This window comes from Trichomycterus rosablanca, chromosome 12 (assembly GCF_030014385.1).
Source record: "Trichomycterus rosablanca isolate fTriRos1 chromosome 12, fTriRos1.hap1, whole genome shotgun sequence".
NCBI classification, from domain to species: domain Eukaryota; kingdom Metazoa; phylum Chordata; class Actinopteri; order Siluriformes; family Trichomycteridae; genus Trichomycterus; species Trichomycterus rosablanca.
The window spans coordinates 555192-572681 of record NC_085999.1 but is presented as its reverse complement, the minus strand read 5'-3'; the positions used below and the strand labels follow the sequence as shown (position 1 = coordinate 572681).

At 45.5% G+C, this 17490-nt stretch overlaps 1 protein-coding gene across 3 annotated transcripts in view; it reads right to left on the bottom strand.

Annotated features, from left to right (window-relative positions):
* Positions 1-17490, bottom strand: part of col18a1a (collagen type XVIII alpha 1 chain a) — an 89980-nt gene that overhangs the window by 30012 nt on the left and 42478 nt on the right. For 2 of the 3 annotated variants that reach the window (XM_063006229.1, XM_063006230.1), the window contains exons 1-2: positions 13522-13789; positions 3782-4317 (exon numbers count right to left, since the gene is read on the bottom strand). In XM_063006229.1, coding sequence (XP_062862299.1) covers positions 3782-4317; positions 13522-13789 — 804 coding nt within the window. Of the gene's footprint in view, positions 1-3781; positions 4318-13521; positions 13790-17490 lie in introns of those variants that run through there. The other variant, XM_063006231.1, reaches the window with a different exon arrangement.

The window sequence follows — 17490 nt, the reverse complement described above, 5'->3', positions numbered from 1 at the left end:
TGTACTATTGAGTTCAGTCGTTTCTGCTACACTCATTACTAATACATGGATAAAATTAATTATATATTATAAATATGCTTCCAACTTTGTAAAAAAAAAAAAACGTCCATAACGGCATGTTTGGTTTTCACAGAATACAGAGTCCTGACCCGATAGAGGACGTGAGGAGAATTTTGTACCCTGAACTGTTCCACACCTTAAAACGTGCATTTGTTTATTTATTATAATTATAACGTGATGTTTTACACTTTGGTTACATTCATGACAGGAACTGTAGTTACTCATTACACAAGATTCATCAGTTCAGGTTTAATATCAAACACAGTCATGAACTATTTAGTGTCTCCAGTTCACCTCACTTGTGTAAGGGTGCCTGTGGTATCGGGTGATCTTACCTTTGGTTTCCGGCATCACAGGAATTACAGAGTCACTGGAACTGAGGCCTTAAATCTGTGGCCTCCTAATTAAGGCTGACAACCTGCAGCTGTACCTGCTTATATAAGCAGGTACGGTGAAGCCACAGGTTGTCGTGCCTTCTGTTTGCTTCTGTTTAGTTTGGTTTATTTTAATTTAGTTGACTCTTTCTTTGTTTTCTACAGATCGCCACCATTCCCAGCACAACCGCGCCTCGCAGCTGGTGACATGGCCTATCAAAAATGGATCGGCTCCTTCCCAGCGATAGCGGCCCGCGGCGGGTGACCTGTGATCTGCCATCTGATTCCCCGAACCTAGCACATGCGAGTTCGGTTTTCCCTGGTGCTTTACAGGTCGGCTCCTTCCCAGCAACAGCAACGTGCGGCTGGTGACATAGCCATCTGGTTCCCCGAACTACGCTGAGGCGAGTTCGGCTTCTCTCTCTCGTTTTCCAGAGATCGGCTCCTTCCCAGCTGTGGCGAAGCGCGGGTGGTAATAAAGCCAATAAATCACCCGAACTTTGCACACGCGAGTTCGGTTTCTCTCTTGTTCAATACAGACTGGCTCCTTTCCTGCAGTGCTGAGCGTGACGGCCTCGCAAGCTGGCGATAGGGGTTCGCGACTCAGCTGGGTTTGTTTTTGTTAAGTTTAATATCTTTTGTTATTATTGGTTTATTTTTGTTAATAAAATATTTGGGTCCTGTTTTCCCCCCACATGGCAACTTGCACGTCTTTGGACTGTGGGAGGAAACCCATGCGGACACAGGGAGAACATGCAAACTCCACACAAAAAGGACTCGGACCGCCCCCCCTGGGGATCGAACCCAGGACCTTCTTGCTGTGAGGCGACAGTGCTACCCACTTAGCCACCGTGCCGCCCAGAAAGGGACAAAATAACGGAAACACGTCAACACAGAAGTGACGTAAAGGAACGGCGGCGTTACAAAATGGTAAATGCTTTACCCTCCCATCTTTTTTGGAATGTGTTGCAGGTCTGAAATGCAGGAATGAATGTTTGAAATAAAGTCGAGTGGAATAATATTTACATATTAATATTATTTTTTAGAAATAATTCACTTTTATTTCCTTCCTTAAATAAAGACGCTCACTTAAAGGTGTAGGAAGACGTTTGGGACGTGACCTGTGTGCGTTTATAGACACTATAGAATCAAGGCATGCTTGTAAACTACTAAATATTATATTAAATTAAATAATAACATGTAATTTTATTTGCTTATAACATGGTTAATGTTTACGACCTTTATTACAGACGTTTCCAACCCTCAGTTTAACATTAACAGGAACTTCGTTCACGGCTAACAGGATTTCCAAACGCAGCCCTCGTCTGAGGTCGAAGGTCGAGCCTGGGAATGCACTCGGAGGGGCTTTACGACTCTTATGAGAGTGAGACGCCGCTGACCGCGTCCAGCCCGATGAAGCCTGTGATTATAATGAGCCGAACGTTTCGGGGAATCCCGATGATGAGATGAGAACACGGTGTGACCAGGCGATATCACGTCCCCTCTGAATGCCTTTTGTGGAGCCGGCGCTCCGGACTGACAGTGCAGCATTCCTGCTGATCCCGGCGCCTCACCATGGAGAACGCTTCCATGGATAACGGCTGAGCCGAGAGACGGGCGTCGGGTCTCCGTGTGGTCCGACTGCAGTTTTATACACGGTTCAGGAGGTTCAGAGTTGTAAAAATGAACATAATTAAAGAGGACTTTAGTATCTCCAGTTAACCTCACTTGCAGGTCTTTGTACTGTGAGAGGAAGACACAGAGAGAACATGCAAACTCTCCAACTGGGAATCGAACCCAGGACCTTCTTGCCATGAGCCAAACTGTAGATCAGGGCCAGTATATACAGTAAATATGACAATATCTGAGATTTCGAGTGTTTCAGAAACACAGCGGCTTTAATATCTTTAAATTCAAGCAGCTTGGCCCCACCTTGAACCTTCCTAAAGCTGACCAGTGCGGGTACGGGGGGACCTGTCGGGTGGGCAGCACTCTCTGGAGAGCTCCATAAATCAGAACTTAATGACAGGGTGGCAGAAAAGAAGATGGTGTGAAGTAAAAGAATCTCTGGTCCGACGAGACCAAATCTGAACAGTTTGGTGTGGTGATGAACAGGCACTGTCCATAACCCGGCTGATACCACCCCAGGATGGCACCAGGGAGACACCAGGTAAGAATTAAGGAATATTTCAATGCAGCCAAATACAAAAACATTCCAAAACGTTCCCACTTTACTTTCCTATACCAGCCAGAACACCACCGGAGCGACTCCAGGAACGAGTCCCTGCACGTCCTTAAGTGGTCCTGGACTGAAACCCTGTGGAACATCTGTAACGAGACCTGAAGGTGGCAGTTCAGACGCTCACCATCTAATCTGATGCCCTTACAAAGCATCTGTCATGAAGGAAGAGACAAAGCGCCCAAATCCAGGTGTGCAAAGCTTCTAGATCTCGGTGCCGAGAGATGTTACAAAGCGGTAAATGCTTTACTGTCCCAACTGTTTTTGGAACGTGTTACAGGTCTGACATGCAGGAATAGATGTTTAATAATAAATATAATGAAGTCCAATCTGAGGAATGAATGTAAATGATGAATTTAAGCTGTATAATGATATTTAAATGCATATACCCAAACATAAAACATAATAAATGTGTGAAATATACAAAACAAATGAAAATTATTTTATACTAATGAAGATAAAACATGCAAACGTTGATATTTTGCTTTAAGATCTTTTTCATGTTTATTGTGGTTCTTTTATTTTCCTGATTTTTCTTTTTGTTTACGTTTTGCTGCCAGCGCTTCCTTTCTTTGGCCCCCTGGTGGATTTATTTATTAATGTATATTTATTTATTTATTAAAATATACCAAAAAATAAATAAAAACAAAAACGTTTACAGTGAATGTTTGTAGAAATAAGCTCTGACCGACAAATCTAATTGTCCTTCGTTTCAGCAGTTGTAGCCTCGCAGCTAGAAATTGAAAGGTCGCTGGTTTAAGCCCTTTTACTGCCAGGTTGTCACTGTTGGGCCCTTGAGCAAGGCCCTTAACCCTCAATTGCTCAGACAATTGCCAGAAATGTAAATGTAGGACCGTGGGCTGAGGGACGCGTCTCGCTGGTTGGTCGACAAATATGAACAAGAACTGAGATGTTTGAGATGGGAGACGTTCAAATACCGAGGTCCCACTGTACCTGGTTTTAGGTTTGTGTTTTTTATCATTGATGTGTTTATTACGTTTATTTATCATCGTCTTTTATAAAAATAATACTTCATTAATTCCTGATAAATCCTTCAGACTTCTCCTCATCAATATGGTGCTATAATGAACAATGAAATCAAACGTACCACAAACTGATCCTCATCGGCTCCTCCTGCTTGCCCCACAAAGATCCCGGCTCCGGATTCCAGCTCCATCTCGTCCGGAGAGCGCTCGAACCGCAGCACCCGAGGCTCGGCGTCACAGTTCATGTAGAGCGTCACCTGCTCCTCCATCACGCCGATGGAGAAGCGGGTCCAGTAGTCCACGAAGGAGGGCACGCTGAAACTGGCCGCCTCGTAGGAGGACTGAGAGTCGGGCTCGGTGTAGAACAGGACGATGTTCTGCTTCCCGTCCTGCACGGCCGACAGCTTCACGCCCACGTACATGATCTTCTGGCTGGCGTCGGTGACGGACAGGACCACGCCCGCTTTGGTGGACGTGGGTTTCAGGTTGAAGAGGAGAGAGAAGTCACGGTAGAAGGAGCTGGGAAGGTACGCCCGGGCGAGCTGGCCGATCTTAGAGTTTTGGTCGAACACGTAGCCGGGTTCTGGTTCCTCCACCCGGGTGATGCCATCGGGAAGAGGGTCGCCAATCAGCTGCTGCAGGGTAACCACCTTCTCCTCTGTGGAATAAATAAGATCAAAGGTTAACGTGGATAATAAGGGATGCAAATGTGCAACCATTCCACCCTGCATACAAAATCCAGCACAGCAAAAGTATTGGGACGCCCCTTCTGGGACGCCCCTTCACAGCAGTCACTAACAGATAGGAAAAAGGAAACTACATGCTTCTGACTTTGAACAACACTTTAGGGAAGGCCCTTTCCTGTTCTGTTCCAGCATGAGCTCGCTCTATACAGACGTGAAGAAAAGCTCGTCTTCATCAACCCCACTCAACAGCTCTGGGATGAATCGGAACACCGACTGATACAAACTGACTTAACAGGCACAAATTCCCACACACAGACACACTTCATTCATACATCAAGTCTGGTAAGAAGCTTCTCAGAAGAGGGAAAGTCGTATCCTAGTGGTTAAGGTACCGGACTAGTAATCAGAAGATCACTGGTTCAAACCCCACTACCGCCAGGTTGCCACTGTTGGGCCCTTGAACAAGGCCCTTAACCCTCAATTGCTCAGACTGTATACTGTCACAGTGCTGTAAGTCTCTCTGGATAAAAGTGTCTGATTAATGCTGAAGAGATCACACAGACGTCACTCACGGTCAGGCGTCCATATACTTCTGACCCTATAGTGTACAGTGCTTTAAACCCTGACCACGCCTTAGTAAGAAATAATGTTAAAAATCATGTTTTATTTTTAATACAGTCGTGACTTCATGCTTTTATTCCCTCTGTGAGAATCCAGTGTAGATTTTTCTCATGAGAGAAATAAATTCAATTCCAAACTCTCCGTCCTCTAAATAAAGAACCAAGGTCGTCCAAGGTCCCGAGACCGAGCTGGTAAAACGATTCTCTAACGCCCCCTGTGAACCAGAGGACCCTAAAGAGTTCTAAAGGATAAGTGGGGTTTTCACGATCAAGACTCAAGACCTGCCGGCCGAGCCAGGCTTTTACCAGCCCAACGTTTTCTAACAAAGAGGAAAATATGAGTAAAAAATAATGATGATTTTTATTCATTAATGGAGAGTCAGGACACATTCTGGGCATAAAAAGGGAGGCAGTTATGATGAAATAATTATATAATTAATGAATCATTTTTGATAAGTGCTGAGTTCTACAGAATTGTGACTATTAAATTATTATTAAAAATAACGTCAGTGTGAATGAGCAAATGAACCTTTAAATCAATTAAACTTCTACTTTACATGATCTCATTTATTTCTTTACTTCTTTATTATTTTATTTATTTAGTTATTTATTAATTTCCTTATTTATTATTTTATTTATTTATTTTTATTTATTTATTCATTCATTCATACATTCATGTACTTATTTATTATTTTATTTATTATTATATTTATTTATTGATTAATTTCCTTGTTTATTATTTATTTTTGTTTATTTATTTTCCTTATTTATTATTGTATTTATTTAATTTTCATTCATTCATTTATGTATTTATTATTTTATTTATGTATTTATTTATTCATTATTTCACTTATTAATTAATTTATTTATTCTATTCAATCATTCATCTATTTATTTACTTATCATTTTATTTATTTATTTATTTGTATTTATTCATTTATTTATTTATTTATTTATTTATTTACTTATTATTTTATTTATTAATTACCAGGACCAGAAATTCATTCACTGTCTGTGTTACCACCGCTTTATACTGGTCAGGGTCGCAGTGGGCCTCTGGGAGAAGGGCAGGAAACACACTGGCAGGTTGCCAGTCCATCACAAGGCGCACACAGACACACACACACACACACACACACACACACACACATCAGGTCATTTCTATTAGCTCTAATTATCCTGACTGCATGTCTTTGTACTCTGGGAGGAAACCGGAGCACCGGGAGGAAACCGGAGCACCCGGAGGAAACCCACATGGACACAGGGAGAACATGCAAACTCCACACAGAAAGGACCTGGACTGCCCAGCCAGGGATTCAAACCCAGGACCTTCTTGAAATTCCTCTTAAATATTATAACAGCCACCAGCGGTGTTTCGGTTAAACATTAAATCAAAACAAGCGTGACCAGGAGGCCGAGCTCACCGCTGTGGGACTGTTATCACATCAACACAAGCCTACAAGAAGTGCGTGACATGTTTCATCTGTCTGAACTCTCAGTGCAGCCTGGGGCTAAAACTAAACCCAAACAGAAGTGAGTCCACACGCCCCGACAGAGTAAAATACAAGCGTCTCTCACGTGACCTTCATACCATCAGAAATGAATCTGAACACGACTGCAGGAACCTCTGTCACTGATTCATATAAATCACATCAGGGGAAAAACCCTGGACTGAATGGTTCCTGTCAGTGCTGGACTAATGAAGCTGTGTGTGTTTCTCTGTGGTTTGATTAGTTCTGTTTTATATAAAGTAGGCGGGTGAGGAGGAGGATTAAAGATCTCAGCGAGGTGAGGAACAGAAACGGGGTTTTACTGAAGATAAAAGATTTAATTGTTTTAATCCCGGCAGGTTATGACGTGGTTATTCAGTCTGATCACTTAAATACTTCAGAAAATAAACGTGAGTCTGAACATCCGACTTTACACTGATACTGAATTCTATTCAACGTCCAACAACTCTACAGATAACGTCTATTAAAGTAAAAAGGGTGTCTACATTTTTTTGCCCCACCCCTCAAACCCTTGATCTTAAAACGTCCACTCATAATCCACTAATTAAAAAGCCGGAATGTAAAAACTTTAAGCTGTTTTATTTCTGCATTTTCTCCCTTTTTCTCCCAGTTTAGTCATACCCAGTTCCTCTTCCTCTGCTGGAGTGGAGCAGTGTTGTGGTGTACGAGGAGGGTATATTCTCCTGACACACCCTCCCTCCTTATCCCCCCGTACTTCGGAGAGTCACGCACTGATCTCGACGTTCCTCCACTTCTGTACAGGCGCCTCGGCCTGCTAACCAGGGTCCTTACACGGCGTCAAAGACCCCGCCCACTTTTTTTTGTCCTGTCTTTTCTCACCCAGCAGACAGCGGCCACGGCATGGGTGACCTGCCTATGTGTGAAGGTACCTTTGACGTGGAGGCGTATTTTGGGATTTTTGAAAGACACGCGCTGCCATCAAAAGTCAATTAATGACAAACTTCATTCTGTACGTGCAGCTACAGTGTGGTTTTGTAGACACAGAGTGTGTGTGCTTGACCGGCCTGCCTGCAGTCCAGTATGGAGCATCATGAAGAGGAGAATCAGACGACAGTGAGCACGAAGAACGGAGAAGAATTCCACTCACAAACCTGCAACCATTAGTGTCCTCAGTTTTACACGCATTAAAAGTAGAAATAAATAGGAACACTGATGGAACACGGGGGGACACAGGGGGGGAACACAGGGGGGACACAGGGGGAACACGGGGGACACAGGGGGGACACGGGGGAACACAGGGGGGACACGGGGGAACACAGGGTGGACATAGGGGGAACACGGGGGACACAGGGGGGAACACAGGGCGGACACAGGGGGAACACGGGGGGACACAGGGGGAACACGGGGGACACAGGGGGACACAGGGGGACACAGGGGGGACACGGGGGGACACAGGGGGGACACAGGGGGTACACAGGGGGGACACGGGGGAACACGGGGGACACGAGGGAACACGGGGAACACAGGGTGGACACAGGGGGAACACGGGGGGACACAGGGGGAACACAGGGCGGACATAGGGGGAACACGGGGGGACACAGGGGGGAACACGGGGGAACACAGGGTGGACACAGGGTGGACACGGGGGGACACGGGGGAACACAGGGTGGACACAGGGTGGACACGGGGGAACACAGGGGGAACACAGGGCGGACATAGGGGGAACACGGGGGACACAGGGGGGAACACAGGGCGGACACAGGGGGAACACGGGGGGACACAGGGGGAACACGGGGGACACAGGGGGACACAGGGGGGACACGGGGGGACACAGGGGGGACACGGGGGACACAGGGGGGACACAGGGGGGACACGGGGGAACACGGGGGAACACGGGGGACACGAGGGAACACGGGGAACACAGGGTGGACACAGGGGGAACACGGGGGGACACAGGGGGGACACAGGGGGAACACAGGGCGGACATAGGGGGAACACGGGGGGACACAGGGGGAACACGCCCCCGTGTCACGCCCCCTAACCAAGCGCTTGTCTCTAGCCGCTCTTCTAGCGTCAATCCGTCCAAGGAGGTTTCGAACTACAACTCACAAGATGCACCTTCAGATCACGTGACTCCTCCGACCAATCAGCATTCACTTGACAGATCACGTTCGCCAACTAACTGATTACTTTCCCCTGTTTTCTAGTGTATATAAACCGGGTATACACAGACTATTGTTGCGAAGTATTGCCGCCAATTTATCGTAAGCGTTTTCTTTGTGTATTTTGATCTCCGTGTACGACCTAGCTTGTTTATTGACCTACGCACTTTGTTTCTGTCCCATGCTTTTGTTTGCCAGTTTGATTGCTTCACGTTGCCGATTTCTGCCTGTTTACCAGTTTCGCTTTTGCTTCTCCTTTTGTACCTTCGCAAGTTCGGTTGTTTGTTGGAGTTTGCCTCTGTTCTCTCGTATTAAACCTAACATCAACCTTTTAATCCACGAGCGTCTCGTCTGTTCATCCAGTGTTACACCCCGTCCTGACTTTTTTTGAAATGTTATTCGTATAAATGAGTATTTCTGGCCGAGTTGCAGTTTGACATCTGAGACGATAATTATTAATTATTATCATGAAGTGAAATCAGATCTGAACTGGTTCACGGTTGGTGGGAGTGGTGGTTTAGGGTTTTTGGTAATGGGTTTGCTGGTCTGCTGAGTCTGACCGTGTGTAATTTAAGCCGCTCTGACTGATCCCAGCACTGAACCGGCACTGAAACGTAAAGCCGTGAGCATGAAGCCGGAGTCCAGAGTTAAAAATTAGTGATTTAATTAGAAGGATTTTATGCGCCGGAGGTTTCAGTCACGTCCAGAACTTCTGAGAGGGTCAGCGGTCGAAACCAGTGAGGCAGAACCTCAGAAACGGGGCTCAGACGACCCTCAGGCTTTAAACCTCTCCATTTAAAAAACAAAAGCACGTCTGTGTGTTTACGATGGCTGTGTTAGTGCTGAGAGACTCGGTAAACATCTCTAAACAAACTGAAGCTCTGGAGGTTTGTGGTTTTTCTTCTGAGAGACGTGAAGCTATGTGAGCAAATTCTGAGCAAACAAACGGACATTCAACAGGAATTCTGATGCCACTGATAATGCCTGCTAGAACTGAATGGAATAAAACAGGCCTTGACCAAGGACCCAACAGTGGCTAAGCAATTGAGGGTTAAGGGCCTTGCTCAAGGGTCCAACACTGACAACCTGGCAGTGGTGGGGTTTGAACCAGCGATCTTTCGATTACTAGTCCAGTACCTTAACCACTAGGCTACAACTGTTCTTTAGAACAGAACAGAATAGAACTGAATGGAATAAAACAGGCCTCGCACAAGGGCCCAACAGTGGCTGCACGGCAAAGCGGGGATTCAAACCCACAATCTATTGATTGATAGTCCAAACCTCTACCTTTACACTGTCAGCATTTAGCAGATGCTTTTATCCTGTGACAGTATACAGTCTAAGCAATTGAGGGTTAAGGGCCTTGCTCAAGGGCCCAACAGTGGCAACCTGGCAGTCGTGGGGCTTGAACCAGCGACCTTTCGATTACTAGTCCAGCACCCAAACCTAGATCACCTTTATTTATCATATGTGTTTACACATGTGCAGTACAATAAAAAAGCTTTGCCGTGTATCCCAGCTTGTTTTTTTGAAGCTGGGGTCAGATGGTAAAGGGCCTCACACAAGGGCCCAACAGTGGCCCAACGCGACAAAGCCAGGATTCAACCCCACAACCTTTTGATTGATAGTCCAAACATCTAGCTTAACACTGTCAGCATTTATCAGATGCTTTTATCCAAACTGACTTACAGTAGTGTGACAGTATACAGTCTAAGCAATTGAGGGTTAAGGGCCTTGCTCAAGGGCCCAACACTGACAAACTGGCAGTGGTGGGGATTGAACCAGCAACCTTTCGATTACTAGTCCAGTACCTTAACCACTAGGCTACAACTGCTCTAGGGTTAGTTACCTCGACCTACCAGGCCTCCACTATTCAACATCAGAACGCTCAATCAAAGGTTTTAGACGTCACGTTTCCTATCGTATCAAAATATTATTCAGTATATTTTATTAAGTCAAAATCACTAAACCCGCCAGCGAGACGATTTTAGGAGCTGAAAAATATTCGCAACACTTTAAACCATATAAATGATAAATTAATAAATAAGTCATTCTTTAATATATTGACGATCACCTATAATCGTCGCTCACGTATTTTAAAGCAGATTAAATGTGGATTTGATTCCCGGTGGATTCCTGAGCGATTCCTGCCTGGTCCCAGTACCGGTGTGGGCGCTGGCGCTGGCACCGTGTCTGTGAGAAAAGGGCATGAGTGTAACAGGGATGCGACCTCATTGTTAAAACAGAGGGGCCCCTGACCTGATTTTACCATTCGGGCCGTAATCAGAGCAAGAGTGCCGCCGACCCCCCTGGCACAGAGCCCGACTCACATCAGGCTGCCCATGTACCACAGGGCATCGTTATCTACACGCCCTTTAAAAGGACATACAAGAGAGAGAGAGAGAGAGAGAGAGAGAGAGAGAGAGAGAGAGAGAGAGAGAGAGAGAGCTATCATCCACCGAACCATATCTGAGGCCTGACAGGACCGAGCTGCTGATAAACCAGCACACAGGAGCGTTTCTTACATCACACGACCGTACAGCATCCACCAAGGGATCCACCAAGGGATCAGTCTTCATAGGTACTGATGGCTCATGGCTCACCACCGTGTTCCAAACTCTATCAGAGAATCAGCAATCAGTTCATTTCTCAATGTAAGATCGCAAATAACTAAGACCTATCACCATCTACTGTACATGATATTGTGAAAAGATTCAGATTATCTGAAGGAAGAAAACTGTGTAGGGTAAGGACAGAAACCACTGTGTTCCAAACTATATGAGAGGACTGTCATTCAAAAAGAGAACATTTCCCAATACAAGACTGTAAATAATTTAGATCCTTCACCATCTACCGTACATAATATTGTAGAAAGATTCAGAGAATCTAAAGAAATCTCAGTCCCGACCCTATAAACACTAACGGATTTTATCTGAAGTGTCACAAATTCCCACAAACACACCCAAATCACTAAAAATCTAATCTGGTCGGTGGGTTAGTCTCAGTTAGTTGGTTAGTGTGACTGTATACAGTGGCAGCCTGTCAGTGGTGGAGCTTGAACCAGCGACCTTTCGATTACTAGTCCAGGTTTTACCAGCGCTTTTGCAGGAAACACACCAATCAGGTCGCCAGTTCATCACACACACACACACACACACACACACACACACACTCACACACACTCACACACACTCACACACACACACACACACACACACACACACACTTCTGGTCATTTCTAGTATCTCCAGTTAACCTGACCATGTTTTTGGACTGTAGGAAGAAACCGAAGCTCCCGGAGGAAACCCTTACAGACACGGGGAGAACATGCAAACTCCACACAGAAAGGACCCCACTGTTCCACGTGGGAATAGAACCCAGGACCTTCTTGCTGTGAGGCGACACGGTGCTACCCACTGTGCCACCGTGCCACTCTGTATGTACTGTATTGACAATAAAGGTCTTCGTATCCGTATGGTTTTACATCCGTCCTGCATCTCCAGCTCAAACTCACCACGGGATCAAAATATTCCAACCAGTTTGTACAGGTTTTGTTCTGATCACCCCTTCCCTCCAGCCCTGGCACTAACACGGGCGACTCACAGGAATAAAAGAGAAACCGGGCGTAGAGATTCTTTCCCTTTCTCACTCTCAGGTACGACAGGAATAACTGCGGCTCAGTTCCATCCAGCCGGCGAGAGCTTTAGAGATTAGAGAGCTCAGATACGCAGAGACGAGCGTTCAGTGAAAGCCGGCGCTCTGGATTAAGGTCTTAGACTAACTTATGTTCTTTAGGATGATAGGAGGGATTTAGGCTGGTCTAAAACGCCCACGCGTGTTCCTGCAGTTACTGCTGAACGGATCATGTTCTGCTTTTATTTCTTTTTATATTTTACCTTTTCCTCACTCACGTTTGAGTCTATAAGGCAGTCGCTGGTGTAAAACCCTGGTAACATCACCTGCTTTGATATAACATGCTGAAATTAAACATCTACACCACACACAAGGTTTCAGGACAGATTCTAGGTGAGTCGGACTCATTAGATCAAGAAGCATCACTGACCAAGTCACAGAACTTAAAAATCTGCTGCGGTTACGCCCTCTGCTGGCTGATCCATGGTGCTGCACACTCAGTACACGATACAGATCTCCGTATGAACCCCGGTACAGGTGAAAAGAAGCAATCGGCGCTGCACAGTCTCAGAAGGGGTGTGTGTGTGTGTGTGTGAAATCCCATCAGGGATTGGATACGACTAAAAAAGAATGAGCTCAGCAAATCAAAACACAAGTAAGGCACAACATGGCAACCAGGAACTTACATCTGTCTCAAGACCACACAGCACTCAGGCATACAAACAAACCCAAATAAACCCACACAAACAAACACGATGCCCAGGGACAGGTGAGCGCCACACGCAAACAGGTGGTCGCCGGTTCTAACCCACCGTCACTAAGAGACAAGCACCGACAGACGTCGGGGGGGGGGGAGGCACATTCCACCAAGAGGAACGTCCAGACATGGTGTCCTGTCCTGCATCCCTCAGTGTGGCTCTGTACCACAGTGCCATCCTGAGCAAGAGAAATGCCCACCCTAAACCTAAGGGCAAAGGTTGAAGTTCAATCAGGTGAACAAGAGGGCCGCGGCGAGCGCTAAAATCACACTACATAGGAAACACCGGCACAGCAGCGGCACAGCGGCGGCACAGCGGCGCAAAAATGGTTTTGCCGCTTCTCATGTGAATGAAATGAGAGCAGGATGCGCTTCCCTTCGCTAAGGAAGACTGGTAGTGTACAGACAGCGTGATTCTATACGTGTTAGCATATACATTTAACTCGCCACTTTTAGCAGATCATCTCCAGCTTAGGAACATTTTCTCCATCTAACCAAGATCCAGAATCAGGACCTCCTAAATCCCTCTTACCAGGTCCAGATTCCCCTCCGTTCTCCGTCTCCTCCGCTTTATCCTGCACCTCTCTATCCGTGTCTGAAGCCTCAGTGCTTCCTGTCTCCAGGTTCTCCACTCCGGGTGCTTCCGTGGGCACGGTGGTGCCCGGCGTGGTCGTGAGCCCGGGTGTCTGTGTGGCCGGGCTTTTATCCTTCGCGTAGTCAAACCAGAACCACGCGCAGGACCGTCCCACGCAGAGACCGGCCAGCACCCCGAGGCCAAGCAGGAACCCGAGCCGAGACATGACGCTAAACTTCTGATCCTTCAGTCGCAGCAAACGCTCAGCCCTTCAAAGCGGGCGGGAGGAGTAAACCATTCACATGGAACAGGGTAAAGGAGGAGGAGGAGGGATCCCGGCTCTCATTCGGGCTCTCATCGACTCCTCCCCCGGTCTTTTGTCATTGTACTGAAAGTGGCGCTGCTGATAGATGGCAAAAAAACGCCGGCGAGGCTTCCTATTGTGAGCGCCGGTGCTCCGAGCGACTGGGACGGAGCCTCGCCGATGGAATTTATTTTATTTTCTCTTCAGCTCTGTCGCATTCCAGTCACCGAACCTTTAAATGTGTACAAGTCGCGTACTGCAGCTTTAATCCTGTGCAGACCTTTAAACAATCTGCTGATTTTTAATCCCCTCGAGTCGATCCTACAGGATATTAATGTATAGAATTACAAAATAATAAGTGATAAGAGTGATGCTGATTCTAAATTTTAATAAACTAAATACAGTGGACCCTTGAGTTACGAACGGTTTACCATACAAACATTTCAGGTTACAAACGATCTTTTTCAACTTAACGTACAAACAAATTTTGGATTACGAACAGAAATTTGCGAAACTCGTGACGTCACGAACAAGTTGACTCCGACCGTCTCTCTCTCTCTCTCTCTCTCTCTGTATATATATATTAGGGCTGTCAAACGACTAAAATTTTTAATCGCGATTAATCTCAGAATTTCATATAGTTAATCGCGATTAATCGCATTAAATAAAATCTGTGTAAATGTTATAGAAAACAAGGTTTTTTAAGTGAAATGTGAAAAGTGGACGTTTCTACACGAAGTGAGTGTGTTTTGACCCTTTTGGGGCTTCCATAGTTCATGGACTAGCGTGCTTGACTCCGGTATTCAGTGCCGTAACAGATTAAGTTAATAAAGTGTTTTGCTCCCGACAACTTGTGAATATAGCGTGTATTTATTTCTTTATTATGCAAGTGCATCCCTACGACGCTCAGTTATATTATTTTAACAAACCGCAAATGAACAACGGTGGCAAGTCCGACATTAAAACGTTTGTTCTACCAGTCAAGTCTCAACATGAACTAGAATTTGCGTTAACGGCACTATTTTTTTAAATCGCGTTAAATTGAGATTGCGTTAATGCGTTATTATCGCGTTAACTTCGACAGCCCTAGTTTTTATCAACAATATCCTTAATATTTCATATTTAAAATAATTATATATATATATGCACACAGTGAGCGAACATTCGGACAGCGGACGATGTTTTTCCAATGTTTTCTTTATATTTTGTAAAATTCTGTATTAAAATGTCCCAAAGAAGGTGCAGAGAAAGCGCAGTGGTGAGAAAATGAATCTATTACTATATGGGTAGCACTGTCGCCTCACAGCAAGAAGGTCCTGGGATTGATCCCCAGGTGGGGCGGTCCGGGTCCTTTCTGTGTGGAGTTTGCATGTTCTCCCCGTATCTGCGTGGGTTTCCTCCCACAGTCCAAAGACATGCAAGTGAGGTAAACTGGAGACACTAAATCGTCCATGACTGTGTTTGATATTAAACCTGAACTGATGAATCTTGTAATGAGTAACTACCGTTCCTGTCATGAATGGAACCAAAGTGTAAAACATCATGTTATAATCCTAATAAACAAACAAACAAAAACTATTTGTTGTTGTATAATTACTCCTGCCAGTAGGTGTCACTGTGTATCAGACAGAGGGGACAGTGAGTGAGAGAGAAGAAGGAACTCGGCTCAGTAAAGTATTCTTTCTTTCGTGAAATTACACCTACAGAATACAACACTACTGAAATAAAGAAGGAAATAATAGAGAAATATGAGAGTTATTGTTGTTTCTGGCAGATATATTTTATATAAAAGAAGGAAATGTATTATGGTGTATGGTGCAGCACACGTACTGTACTGAAATGTGATGTGTGTGTTTATGTACAGTACTACTGTGTATTGTTTATTACAGTATTATCTATTCTATAATTTAAGATTTAAGGGAAAATATACGTGTATTTATAACAAAAAAGAGCATTTAAGACATTAGAGAGGTTAGGGGTAAGGGGGGGTTGGGAGGTCTGTTACGGATTAATTCTATTTACATTATTTCTTATGGGAAAAACTGGTTTAAATAACGAACATTTAGACTTAAAAACAGCCCTTCAGAGCCAATTACATTTATAAGTCAAGGGTCGACTGTAATTAAGTCTCTGCGCTGTACAGAAAGTCCGTGCTGAATAAAGAGCGATTTTTGACGCCCACGCTGCAAAATAATATTCGGAAAGTTCCGAGCCGTGTTTTGAGTTTCGTGCACTGGAGAGCATCAAACCACCCACGTGTGTTCCTCAACACTCATCCCTCACACACATCTCCATCTTCTGCAAACACAACAAAACAAACAGCTTTTTATCTGTGATAAAGATCTGAAATAAAACTAATCACACACGTGTGGATCTGGTGGGTAGAGCTGGAAATTCCTCCTGTATTTCATCTTCTCACCTTCAGCCAAGGCAGATGTCTGTTTGTCTGTCTGTCTGCCTGTCTCTCTTTTACGTCTCTGATCAACACAGATTCCCTGTCGAGCTCGACTTCACGATTACTTTTCCACCCCCGACTCTGCATTCCGTTTAGGGCGGTTAAACACCAAACCAGGTCTGGTGTTCTTGTTCGTGTTCTGAGGGAGAGCTCGAGTTCATCTCATCGTAAGCTGTTTATTACAAAGATCATTTATTTATTTAAGGTATAATTATTTAATGCAGTTTAAAGTGTTAAACGCTTGCTGGAGCCTATCCCAGCTTTTCAATGGGCACAAGGCACACAGTAACACCCTGGACGGGGCTCCAGTCCATCGCAGGGCAGACAAACACACACACCTATAGGGCAATTCAGTGTCTCCAATTAACCTGACTGCATGTTTTTGTACTGTGGGAGGAAACCGGAGCTCCCGGAGGAAACCCACGCAGACACGGGGTGAACATGCAAACTCCACACAGGAAGGACCCGGACCGCCCCGCCTGGGGATCGAACCCAGGACCTTCTTGCTGTGAGGCGACAGCGCTACCCACCGAGCCACCGTGCCGCCCAGGTCTGCAGCAGTAGATGGGAATTGGATACGACTAATAAAGAATAAGCTCAGCCTATCAAAACACAAGCACGGTGCAACAGATAATAGAGTAACTCTGTGCGCGATACGGATCTCCGTGTGAACCGCGGTGCAGGTGAAAAGAAGCGGTCGGTGCTGCACACGTGTTGGAGGGGTGTTAGTCATGACCCTGCTTAGTCAGGAGTGGAAGTCTGCAGCATACGAATGAAAAAATGGATATGACAATATGAACTAGAGCACAATCACACCCCAATAAATCCGACACGAAAAACACCCGACACCCGGCGGGGAGGTTCGAACCCACTGACCCGAGTCCGGTCGACGTCAGAAAGGGAAACAATGAGCGGTGTCGATATGTGAGGAAACCTACTCAGGATCCTGGGAGCTAAACGCGTGGGGGTGCGTGTGGGGCAGAATATGGGAACAGCATTAGGAACCGCTGACAGGCGTGGCACTTCGGGGCCAAACCCAGCGCGAAGAACACCGCAGAGTTCCTGCAACACCACTGTCCTGGTCTTCAGGTTCATCATCATAATAATAATCATCTAACAATTCAGGTTAGATGGACGTCCTCTTGATGTTCTAAAGAGCGAGAATGTG